Below are 13,208 nucleotides of genomic sequence, written 5' to 3'. Positions count from 1 at the left end.
TCACGCATTGAACCAGCCTCGAGCCTCCCTTGGGGAGGGGAGGAGAGGCGCGGAGGGGAGGAGAGGAGAGGGGAGGGGAGAGAGGGGAGTGGGAGGAGGTGGATCCAGGGAGGAAGAAGCGAGAAATCCGCCCCCGGGAAACAATCCGCGCGGCGGAGGAGAAAGCCACTCCTGTCACTTGGACCTCGCGGGGCGCCCGAGCGGGGCCCCCGGCCCAGCCCGCCCAGGGACCCCGGAGCCCGGCGGTAACGGCTGCCGCCCCGCCCCCCACGAGGCCCGGCCGGCCGGGGCAGGTCGTGGCAGTGCCCGGGAGGGGTCGGGGGCGGCTGCTCTGCGGAGAGGAGGCGGCAGGAGCCGGCGCCCGGTGCGTGAGGGTGTGGGTGGGGAAGTGGGCTACGGACGTGGGGGGGTCCTGGAGGGTGCTCCCAGGAGAACTTGGAGCGGAGCCGGGAGTGTGCATGTGCGTGTGTGCACGCGCGCTCAGGCCGGGGAGGAAGTGGCACAAAGGCCGCCGGCGGCGGCGGTAGCGGCCGCTGAGGTGTCCGGCCCGGCCCGGCCCCTGCCGGCCGCCTCATTAATATTAACCGAACCCGCGGCCTAGCGCTACACCGGCTCCCGCCTTCCCAGGCGGGCCCCCGCCCGCCTCCTAAACCGGTAGCTCGGGGCTTCCCTTTCCCCGAGGAAGGGGCGGAGGAGGCAGGAGTAGGTGATGGGGATCGGAGAGGGCCCCCCCCCGCCAAAGGTTTGGGGTATGAATGTGTGTGTTTCGGCTGGGCTAGAAAGGGGAGGGGGCGCCCATTAACTTAGGTAGTACTTCCTCCCCCCAACCCCTGGACCACTATGCCGGACCCACCCTAGTACTGGGGTGTGTAACCTGGGGTCCTCGAACTTAATATTTTTTTGTACTGTCTCCATCTGAGTATTTGCATAGATCAGTTTCTCCTTGATTCCCTCTGTTTTATTTTCTGTCCAAGAAGGGATCTAGCGACTTCTTCAGACTTTACGGGAGGGGTGACCCCCAAAGTTAAGACCGTCTGTCCCTGGGGGTCCCCATCAGCCTCCTTCCCCTCCGCCGAGCCCTTAACACTTCCACACCCATCCTTGCCCGTTGCCAGCCAAAGAAAACAGCCACCTCCGCGGAAGAGAGTAGCTGATATGGGGAAGGGGTGTATGGAGAGGGAGGGGATGAGGGATCGTGTATTTTAAAGAGTATCTCTAGTTGTGTTTTTCTTCATTGTCCGAGGGACGGGGAGCCCCGGACGCCTCGAGGCTCATCAAACGGTTCTTCTAAACCAGAAGCTTGTTTTTATATAGTTTGGGGGGGTAAGAAAGGCGGGGGTGAGGTGGGCGTGTTTGACAAACGCTATTTTAGATATTTGGGGGGAGTTCAGTTAACCCCTGGTCTGCAAGGAATGCAGAAGATTCTACATTCTGCCCCCAGAACTTTGTTATTGAAATGCCTTAAAAAAAAAACAAAAAAAAAAACAAAACCCACACCCTAAACAGTCAGTGCCAATCTTCAGAACGGCGGGTGGCGGGCCGAAACCGGCGTGTCCCCTTCTTCCTGGTTGCGGGAGTTTTATCCGAATTGGGGGATGTTCTGAGGGGGCGAATTGAGTAGGACTAATGGACCATTCGGAGGGCGAAAAGAATCTTGTCCCTGATTAGGAGAAAGGGCTACTTTGTTATGGAGAGTTTATTCTGGTTAACTTGTTCCAGGACAGGATCTCTTTGACTGGGGGGAGCCCTTGCTGCCCACTCTCAGATCCCCCTGGATTCTGGGCATGGGGAGAAAGGAGGAGGATGACTGCGTTTGGCTAAGAAGGGGTAAGCGGTGGAAGTGAGAGAGGTCCCGAACCCCAAACGCAGACAGACTCTCTCTTTTCTTCGTTCTTGACCTTTTTTTTTTTTTTTTTTTTTTTTTTTTAAAGCTATTTTCCAACTGGCAGAAATGGAAGAAGATCCCGAATTCATTTGAAGACCCAAGGGATTATCTCGGTGATTTGGAGGAGGTGTTTTTTGTTAAATATCACAGTCCCGGTGGTCTTACGTCGTCGTTCCTTCTCCCCCACCCCCTCTCGCCCCCGGCTGGGGCCGGGTAGGGATTGCGCCACCGTGGGGTGTGCCGGGGGGTTTCCTCCAATGTGGACTCCAGAGGATTTGCCCCTCCTTTGTAACTGAAATGAAATAATGGCGACCCGTTGGCCTGGTCCACCCGCGGGAGATGGAGATGGGACCCAGTCTTGTGGAACACCTATGGAAGAGGTAAGCAGCCAGGTGCAGCCCAGAGAGCTGCCAGCGGGAGGCCCCTTGCGGCCGCGCCTGAAGCGGGAAGCGCCCGGGTTTTGTCTGGGATTGTGGGTGGTGGGGGCCCGCTCCGGGCTCCCCGCGTGGGTCTCCAGGTTGGCTCGGGAGCCTTGGTTTACTGCCCTTCGTTTCCCCCAACCCTAGCCTTGAGTTTCCAACTGCAGGTGTCTGGGGAGATAAGGGCACAGAAACGCCTTCTTGGCTATCCCCCCGACTGACACCCTTCTCCTTTCAAGGATGCTGGGTTAAAAGCTGACAGTTTGGGTCATGTCTGAGTCCCATTGGCAGCAGGATGATCATTCCAGGAGGGTAGGAGGTTGTTGATGGGTTGAAGTTTGTTTTTTGTGTTTTAATGTTTTAATATTTAGCTTCCTGCTGGGACCAGGAGAACACTAGAGTGACTTTACCTGTCTGTGGGGATCAGGGATAAATTGTCTTTCTTTTTGAGAAAACTCTAGCCTTTTCCCAATGAACTAGCTCAAAGCCTTAAAATGTTTTATGGGAATGTGGTGTGTAATCTGGTGCTGTACCTTGGATTTTCTCTGAGAACTCTCTTGGTGGATCCTTATTTATTTAGGTTTTCCTTGTTCAGAAGTTTGTGAATTGGTATCTTTAGTAAAAAATTCATGCTGTGCCTGTTCAGGCTAGCTTTTCTGTAGGACCCATTATCAGTCTTTTCTCTACTTCTTAGATAGGGCATTTTTTGTGGTGCCAAGTCAGCCTAACAGAAGACTGGGAGGATGCTTTTTTCTTCAGAACTTTTTTTTAGATCAGGGTTGAAACTACTATTGATATATATAACTTAACTTTGCATCTCTCTTTCTTTTTTCATATTTTGAATGTTATGATGAAAGAATTTTTGCTTATCATGATACAAAGATTAATTTGCCCAGCAGAAGTACAGATTATGCAAACCTTGCTTTACAAAGCATACCTATATTGTTGCCGTAAAATTAACTGTTTAACTTAACAAAAACAGCTGTAATTTAGAATTTAGTATATGTTTTAATCATTCCTAAGTGCTCTGAATTCATAATCATGTACTATTAACTGTAATAAAGGTTGTGACATTAGCAAGTGTAACTACAAGAATTATGACAGTTTTACAAGAAAGTTTAAAAGAAAACTTAGTTTTTCATATGCTGTATAGACAAAAAACTTTTTCCCCCACACTGTTGGTCATATTAGAATATCTGCAGGTACATACATTGATTGATCTGGTGTGGAGTATAGTAATTTATTTGCATTTCATTTAACTTTATTATTTGTCAGATGATATTGCTCAGTTTACTGTGGGCTTTATTTCTAGACAACATCTTAAGACACCTGTTTGTAGGTACAAACATGAACATGACTAAATACAGTAGTAACATAATCCTCTGATTGTTGATGTGGTGCCATAATAACTCCTTTTGGAATTAGTATAATAGTTTATGTAAAAGCCTACAACTTGATGATTGCTTTGATATATTTGGTACTATAATATACAATGTATTCCTAACAGCTTGTCATATGTTTCTAATGGACATCTTAATTAGCATGCTATTTGCGTTATAGTTTGCAGCAGCTAATTTCAGTTGAAAAGGCTTTATTTATTTTTTTAAAAAATAGCTCAGCTAAATACCTTTGAAAAGATTTATAATGGACACTGCTTGTACTCTTGGCCAAAAAGAAATGTTTCCAGTTACACATTTGGCTTCTGTTGTCATTTACAGTATCTATTTTTTTCAAATATGTGAAATGTCTTAATTTTGATGTTCTTGGCAAGACCATATTGTAATCTTGTCTGGGAAAAATGAAGAAAAATGTACTGTCTTTTATACTTAAATCCTTGTTTAGGGTGATCTTACACACATTCACAGATAGAATACTTCATTTTTTATTAGATTTAATTGCAGGATATTTTCCTATTCTAGATAGTCTGTTTGGATATATAATGAAAAGTAAAGCCAAATGTTCTTATAATATGAAGAAATAGCTTGATATCCAAAATAAAAAGAACTGTGCACAAGTATTTGCTTTAGTTATGATTTTTATTTATTTTATACTTTCTATGCCTCATAATCCCTGGGAATACTTATGAGCATATAGGTTTATAAGAAATTTTTACAATAATGTTGGCAGACCAGATTGGGTGAACCCCTGTATTTATTATTTAGTTTCTGGAAATCAAATTATGTTCTTCTTTGATACTTTAATGTAGAACAGTGTTATTTTTAAAGTGTTTAGTGATGATTCTAAGTGTGTAAGTTTAATTTATCTGTTCTTAATTCATCAAGAAGTAATAACAATTTATAGAGGAAGACTAGAATTCTGTAAACTAATATGTGTTGGGAGAATCGAACTTGGACTACAGTAGGAACCATCATAGTTCATAGGAATCTTGGTCCATATCATTTCTAATTAGTCAATTCCATCTTCTACAAGGTAAGGTTTATAGCTCTATAATTTCACACATGGACAAATTTGTGTTTCCCTTAAATCTTACACCCATGTTATAGAGAAATGCAATTGGATTTCTCACCCTCTACAAACTGAAAATGTAATAAGTAGTTTATGGAACTGTGGAAAATGGCTCAGATTATGTTCTGGCAAAATTGGAATTTTTTTATTTGAAAGTACATGCAAATGAACCATTTGCGAGTGTTTGCAAACCTAAAAAGCAATAGTGCTTTTTCTTTTGGCTCTGCGATGTAACCTGGGTAGAATTCTTCTGTTTGTTTGAAATCCAAACACTGTTGCCTTTAACTCATGTTCCTTTTGCAAAATTTGTTGCTTGCTACTTTGCCTCCCTTCACTTTGTAGGTCCAGTCTCATTTCCTCTGGAAGCCTATATTCAGGTTTCCATTACACATTATATGTTTAATGTTATTAACTGATGTTCAAGAGGTTGTGTGTAATATTGGAAAGAGGACCAACCTCTGATACAGCCGACCTGTATGACCTTGAGCAAGTCATTTAATTGCACCTGTCCTATCCAGGCAATTCTTTGAAATTTTTAAGTTAAGGAGTTGTCCATTTGCTTTGGTGCTGGAGTTTTGTAGACCTCCTAGTGGGGAAAAGATGTTTTCATTCTGTATATGTGATCTAATTTGATCCTTATAAGAACCCTATGAAGTAGGTGTTATAGATAATATTATCTCTGCTTTAAAGAGGAGCAAACTGAGACTGAGAATAAGGCACTTGTTTATTTTAAAAGTTCAAACCCTGGAATTCCCAAAATATTTGTGCTTCTTCAATCTTTTCTGACTTCTCTTGTACAATTCGCATTTTATCAGATACTATTCTGTTTTAATTTTTAAAAAAATTATAAATATCTTTTATATTTTTATACTTATTTCATTTTCTGATGTATTGATTCCCCTCTCCTCTCAGAAAATAAAAAATAAAAAAGAGGGAAAGAAAACTGTTTAGCAAAACCAGCCAACATATTCAGACTCCAACAGTAAATGAAAGTCTTCCACTTATCATATCATCTTCTGCCCCAAGCTTGGTCATTTGTAATTTACATAGCATTAAGTTTATTTTGTTGTTCTTTCAATTTACATTGTTGGGATCATCAGGCATATATGTGTGTATATATAAATATGTGTGTGTATAATATGTATGTGTATGTATATGTATTTATCTGTCACTTCATGTGAGTCTTCTATGCTTCTCTATATTCCTCATTTTCTTTGTTAATTATAGTGTGGCAAGATTTCTTTATTTTCATATATAGTAATTTCCTTAGCCATTGCCCATCAATGGGTGTCTACTTTGTTTTTTTTTGTTTTTGTTTTTTTTTTTTTTTTTGCTCTAATGAAAAGTTCTGCCATAAATAGTTTGCTGTACATGGACCCTTTTCTATCTTGGACTTCCTTAGGGTGTATGTCTTAGCAGTGGAATCTCTGGGGCAATGGGATCTCTTCTCTAATTGTTAGAACTTTAACAATGTAATTTAACAATATCATGTGTATGTGTGTATGTAGAGCTATTAGATTATAGACATTTTGCCAGTATTGTCTTGGATGTTCTATATAGTATTAAACTCAAAGTAGTTTTTCAAAAAATATGTGGCAGTTGATTTGTGATGTAAAGATGAGTTTCATGTTTGTTAATTTACATGTAACAGGTAATTGTACCAATTATTGAGAATTTGATATATTATAAATTAAAATATAAACTTAGCGTTTGTTTATGTTGTGGGCCATAATTAAGGACTTGTTTGCAGAACAATGTGCCAGAAAATGAGGAAGAGATGTGGAATCACTACCTAATACAAGGGTTAGACATAAGTTCTATAGTGTACTATATATAGATCAGTGTACTAAGGTCCTAAAACAATGTGATATCAATTCTGTCAGGAAAAGCCATTACTGATAGGCAAAATAAAGGAAAACTTTATGGAAGATCTAGTATTTGTGATAAACTTTAAACTGTGGGTAGGTCAAGAGGTGAAAAAGTAAACGAAGATCTTTTCCTGCCTAAAAAACTGAGTGGAGCTATGGAACCTAGAAATAGGGACCACTTTCAGAAACAGGGAAGTTGTGGGACACCTAAGTATTCAAACAGGATGGGAACAGAGTATGTGGAGGGGAAGTAAACTAAAAGGAGTCTGTAAAGTTAGATGATACTGGATTCTAGAAGGCCTTGAATCTCTGGCAAATTAATTCATACTTTAGCATTAGGGATCCAGTGAAGTTTGTCATCAGAGCAATAAATGCAAGACAGAAAGACAATTTAGATTTTTTTATTTTCAACTACTAATGATGTAGCGATCCTTTCATGATTTATTTCCCCTGTGAAAATGCTTGTGTTTATGCTTTTTATGCATTTAGTAATTTGTGGTTACCAAATTTAAAATTAAATTAAAAGGTATTTAAAAATATCTTTGGAAAAGTACTTCCTTAATTTCTTCATCAATATTTACATGTCCACTCATAATTAAACTGATGAAAGAGCATCTCATAGTAAAGTTTCTAAGCCAGGCATGGAAGTGATTGCTCCTGGCAGCATCTACTCTTTCTGTTGAGGATGCCAAACTGTGGGGAATAATACAGGCCAGTCACTTGGCTAGGTCCTCAACTGTAAAATGAGGAGTTCCCTAGAAGCTTCAAAATTCTGTGATTCTTGTGTGTGAAAGGATGATGGAAAATGGGAGGGAAAATAGTGGCATTGACTTGAATCTGAAGTTTCAAGAATCATGGATGTATCCTGCTCTGTTTAGTTAAATTTGGTCAACCAGCATTTAGTAAGTGATTATTGTCTACCAGTCATAAGCAGCTACAAGAAGCAGCTACGTAGTTCCTGTGGGTAGGATATTGGCCTGGTGAAAGGAAGACTGGAGTTCAAATCCAGCCTCAGACCCTTACTAGCTGTATGTCCCTGGGCAAGTCACTTAACTTCCGGGAGCCAGCAAGACCTAATTTTAAATGTAGTCTTTGATACTTTCTCACTGTGTGACCCTGGGCAAACTTGACCTCTCTTGGCATTCATCCACTGGGAAAGGAAATAGCAGAATCTCAAGAGTCAAAATTGGTGTGACATGATCCATGGATAACTGAACAACAGTAAAATGTACCAGACTTCGTGCTGGGGGTGCAGATGTAGGCAAAACCAGTCTTTGCCCTCAAGAAGTTGCCTTATGGAGCCAACCAATGTCATACGAGATCTAGACACAATAAATTGGAAATTACCTTAGAAGAAAGGCAAGTGGAGGGAAGTGTAGTAGAGAAAGATAGAGGACCTCTGGCAGATGGGATGCAGAATGTGTGAAGTTCTGAAAGAAGGCAGAAGGCAGAGATGAGAAGGAAGAATTAGTCCCATTATCATGGACAACCAGTGGTGCAGCACTGAGTTGGAAGAAGGAGGTGGAGTGTCTGTCTCTCAGGAACAGCTGGCTTGGAGGGAAGTAAAGAGGACTAGAGAAGATTGTTGGTGTCCTCTCTGATGGATCTGTGTTATCTTAGAAGTCTCATTTCTAAAGCCCCTGTCTTCGCAGTCCCTTCTCCCCTTCCCCACACCAAACAGCTCAGAGGAGGGCAGAGTCCTGACAGGAGATAATTGATAAAAGTGCGGTGGGCACACAATGCTGAGTTTGGAGACTAAAGGGTTTATGCTTTTCTAGTTTCTACTGCCTCTCTGATGATGGATGAGCTCCTGGACCTTAGTTTAGGAGGAGTCAGAGTTGGACTTTCATGGAAGTGCAAAGATTGGCTGTATCTTGGTGACCGTCATTAAAAACTCACTACGATTGAAAAATTTGAAAGAATTATGAAGATCTGAGTTCAAATCCTACTTGTTATTGTTAGCCTGAGATCCTGGGCAAGTCAACTGACCTCTGGGTATTATGCACAACTTCCAAGGATTTCTGCTAGCTCATAGATTGCTTGATTTGTGCTAGCAGTTTCTAAAATCATTCCTTCTTAGTATGTATAAATAAACTGAGAGAGAACTTTTAACTTCTGATACCATGAAAAGAAATGACTTATCACCACTGTAGGAAGTAGCAACTTTGATGCTAGATGCTAACAGTTATTTGAGATTAGGAAAAATGGATTAAGAGTGGAAGGATAAAACTCTTAATCACATCAACTAAGAGAGGATTGATTGAAAGTGCTCAAGAGGAGTATGTGGAGAATATAGAAAGCTTTAAAAAGTCTTCAAGTATTGCATTTCCAATCTCATGAGCCCTCTGTTTTTTAGAAAGCTCTACACTGCTACAAGCGATGCTTAAACACTTTTTAGAACATATGTTCTTGTCTTTGGAGTTCTAGAATCCGGACTAGGCCAGGGGGATAAACATATATGCATAAATATATACATGTGTGTATGTGTCTACATGTATATAAAATACACACATATATGGGTATGTGTATATATACATTTGTATGTTTATAGAAAGGGAGACAAATGGAGAGCAAAAGAGAACACATACTTGTTTATATAATAATGAAATCAGAAGATTGAAGTTAGAATTCCCCTCCACACTAATTAGCTGTGCTGTATGACCCACAGTAAACCATTAAAATTTTTTTTTGCACTTCTTTGATAAGTTTTAACAAGTGAATAATAATAATCCTTCACAGGGTTATAGGAAAGAAAAGTGCTTGGTAAATTTTAAAGCGCAATATAAACTGCGGGTTATTAGTAGTTGTTATGTACTTGGTGTTTGCTTTGGCAAAAGGTGCATGCTGTGGTTATAATAAGTACAGCCTACTGGTATTGAGAATAATAACAGTAGCAACATGTATAGTATCAACATGACTGTAACTTTTTAAGCTTTAAGCATTTGAAAAGAAATCTCAAGTGGAGGGTAATAATTGCTATCACTACAAAGAACCTTCAATGAGAATAATACTTAGCCTCTTAGAATTCACTAATAATGTTACAGTGTACAGTGCTCCTTTATGCTCTTCTTTTCAAGTAAAATAAAAATAAAAACTATAAGATGAAGATAGTAGTATCTTGTGAATATATCCTAGGCTTAATAACTACTTTGTCTTTTATGAGGAGAAATGAGTGAATACAAAACTGAAAAGTGAACTCTCCACGATGTACTATACTTTTTCAGAGTCATTCTTTAAAATTTTCTAAATTCATAAGGAAAAATGTGGATATTTAAACATTTTATTTTAGATTAGGAAGCTAGGTTATAAAATAATATAACCAAGTTGTCTTTAAATATTTGGCCATATGATTTTCAAATATCAGGCTTGTAAGCTAGTCTCACTTTTTTAAAATTAGAAGATTTTAGGTAACCAAAAGATCAGCATTATCCAATAGTATATGTACTAGCTGCTTTAGCTAATATAGTGTTAGGCTGCAGGAATAGAAGTATACCCAGATCAAGAGGATTCTTGTTCTCTTGTATTCTGTAGTGATCAGAAATATTATATTTGGTATTGCACATTATGCTTTGAGGAATGTTGCTCCCATTTGAATATTACCTAGTTTATCAAACCAGATGGTAGGGCTTCTTAAAAACTATGTAATATGAGTAATTGTTGAGGCAACTTAAGATACTTAGCTTAGAGAAGGGAAAGGTTGGTGATTTTGTGAGAAATGACAATCTTTAAGTGTATGAAGGACTATCATATGGACGAATGGTTTAGGCTGCTTATTCCAGAAAATCAAGGTAGGAACAATTATGTGGAAATTACAAAAGAACAGATTTGGGATTAATATAAGAAAGAACTTTTGTATTATTAAAGTAGTCCTGCAATAAAATAGTCTTCATCCTGTGTTAAAGAAGGGATAGGTTAAAAAATATGACTATTTGGGGTATTGAAGCTATAACAAAAAAAGCTATCCAAATAGTATAGTAGTCTATACTGAAGCATCTGAAAGAGTTGAAATTAAGTCCTACATATTGAATGTGTAAGGACTTCAAAAATTTCATACCATCAACAGTTTCAGGGAACCTAGACTAGATTTGGATGGTCTATAATTTTGATATGATTGGGAAATGATTGGCCTATGATGAGGCTTTTTTGGTAATTAAAGTAGTTTTGAAGTAGGCTTCATATATCTCTGAAAAGATGAAGCTGGTTATAAAGCTAGTTACCTTGTCTCATCATACTGTGGCCTCATCCTGAACTTTGACCAGATCTGGGTTGAAAAGAATTCTGTTTATTAGGGACTTGAACTTCTTTTATTATTCTAACCTTGCTTAGAATTCTTTTGGCTGCCATTATTATATTGATTTATATTGAACTTGAAGAACATGAAAAAGATGAGCTACCTAGTTATGTTTCTTACATCCTATAATGTTGTTTTTAAAAAATCTAATTGTAAGCCTCTACATTTAATTCTGTCAAAATTCATCTTTTTAGCTCCAGTCTAGTGTTCTCTGTCAAGATCTTTTTGAATTTTGACTCTCTTAACTATTTCTTTCAACTTTGATATCTGCAGATGTGATAAACACACCCTCTGCGCCTTTAAGCCATTGATAAATGCTAAACAACATTGGGTCAAGCTGAATGTCTGAGGTAGTTGTTGTAGAACCTTTTCCAAATTTACTGCAGTTTGGGCTGGCTATTCAAACAGTTACAAATTCATGTAATTGTACTATTGTGAACTCACATCTCTTCATCTTTTCTACATAATATCAAATTAAACTATATCTAAAGTTGGGGTTCTTAACCTTTTCTGTGTCATAAACTCTTTTGGTAGTCTGATCAAATCTATAGACCCCTTTTCTGAATACTGTTTTTGAATGTATAAAATTTTATATCTATCTTTCTTCCTCCTCCTCCTCAACCACATAACACAATATAAATAACAAAAGAAATTATACTGAAATAAAGAAATATTTTTTTTCCTACCCTCAACACATCCTCTGAAATTTATCTAGGGATACCTAGTTAAGAACCTCAGACTTGTTAAAAAAAAATTTTTTTTAATCTCTTAGTTTAATATAAAAAAGATGAAGGAAAGTTAGGTTAACATGACCTGTTGACAATGGCAGGCTGACTCTTTGAGACTGTTAATTTCTTTCCAAGGTGTTCATTAATAAAAATACTTTATCGAATTTTGTCAGGAGTTGAAGTCTCCCAGGCCTAAGGTTGGCAAACTTTAGACTAATTTCTATTTTGAAAATCAGAACAGTGATTGCCCTTTTTCAAATCTGTGGGTCTTATCTAGTTTTCCAGTTTGTCTTTAATCACTGAAGATGACTCAGTAATAATTTTTTGTTATTTTTTTTCTGTACCCTAAGTCCAAGAGATACCAGGTGAGTCACATAGAATGACTAGGGTCTATCCTACTATCCCCTCACTTATCTTCATATTTGTCTTTTGTCAGCCATGTTGATGTTGTTCTTTTCAATCCAAACAGTCCTTTTTCTTTGGCAGAGAAAATAGAAGCAAAATAGGACTTGAGTGGTTCTGTATCATTTTAGTCACTATAAGCCATGGTCTTCATTCTTTGATCTTTCTCTTTTATCCAATTAAGTTAACTCTTTTTAAAATTGTACTTAGTTTCTTTTCTACATAAACTAATTCTGAGCTTTGGAACTCTTGAGTTCTTCAAAGATGATGCCATGTTCTTTAATTTATTCTCTATTACTTAGCTTAATTTTTTTTGTACAGGTCTTTTAAAAAGTTGAGTTGGTTGATGAATTAGTTTGCTGTGTATTCACGTCAGTCACATTAGACAAGTTCTTTTCTTCATTGGAATTGTTTCCCTATGAGTTTTCAGTCTGGAAGACTTAGTATTAAAAGTTCTGAGATAAATGAATCTATTGCATATGTGACTGTTAAATATGTGTAACATTTCTAGATAACGATGATAGGGAAATCTTATGGTGGAAAAGACAGCCACTTTATAAATAAGATCTTAATGGCTAGGACTCCCTGGATAATTCCATTTTCTTGAACAAGGCAAGGCTACCAAAGGGCAAAATTTTCCTAATGTCATAAAGTGGCAACCAGTAATTGCTACTGCTATTTTCCTTAGTTCTGATGCTACTTATTTTCCTTAATTCTAGAACTGTATTTGATGTGAAACTTGGTACTGCACCTTTAGAAACCTATCTGCTTTGAATTAAAAAAAATGCACAGTTGGAAGGTGTATTAATCATGTTCTTACAGATTTCTTATTGTTAAACTTTATTTAAGATATTTCTACTTATTTGTTGCTCTTTATGCTGGTCTGGCCTTTAAAAGGCATTTATAAATTGTAAACTTTGTTAACTTTTATTTTTGTATAACCTTGTTCCAAGTCTTGATTTCAAACCTGGTCTCTGACACATCCTAGTTATGTGACCCTGAGTGAGTCACTTCACCTATTTGCTTCAATTTTCTCATCTGTAAAGTGAATAGGAGAAGGAAATGGCAAACCTATTTATTGTCTTTGCCAAGAAAACCTCAAATGGGGTCATGAAGTCAGACACAACTGAAAAACGACTACAGCAACAA

At 38.6% G+C, this 13,208-nt stretch overlaps 1 protein-coding gene across 3 annotated transcripts in view; it reads left to right on the top strand.

The window, feature by feature from the left end:
- The first annotated feature begins 267 nt into the window (after positions 1-267).
- ARHGAP21 (Rho GTPase activating protein 21) overlaps positions 268-13,208 on the top strand; it is a 144,850-nt gene continuing 131,909 nt past the window's right edge. Inside the window, exons 1-2 of one of the 3 annotated variants that reach the window (XM_051961180.1) lie at positions 268-364; positions 1,932-2,265. In XM_051961180.1, coding sequence (XP_051817140.1) covers positions 2,191-2,265 — 75 coding nt within the window. In that variant the 5' untranslated portion in view covers positions 268-364; positions 1,932-2,190. Of the gene's footprint in view, positions 365-1,323; positions 1,828-1,931; positions 2,266-13,208 lie in introns of those variants that run through there. The other 2 variants (XM_051961181.1, XM_051961178.1) reach the window with 2 other exon arrangements.

This window comes from Antechinus flavipes, chromosome 5 (assembly GCF_016432865.1).
Source record: "Antechinus flavipes isolate AdamAnt ecotype Samford, QLD, Australia chromosome 5, AdamAnt_v2, whole genome shotgun sequence".
Taxonomy (NCBI): Eukaryota; Metazoa; Chordata; class Mammalia; order Dasyuromorphia; family Dasyuridae; genus Antechinus; species Antechinus flavipes.
This window is presented reverse-complemented; position numbering and strand designations above follow the sequence as displayed.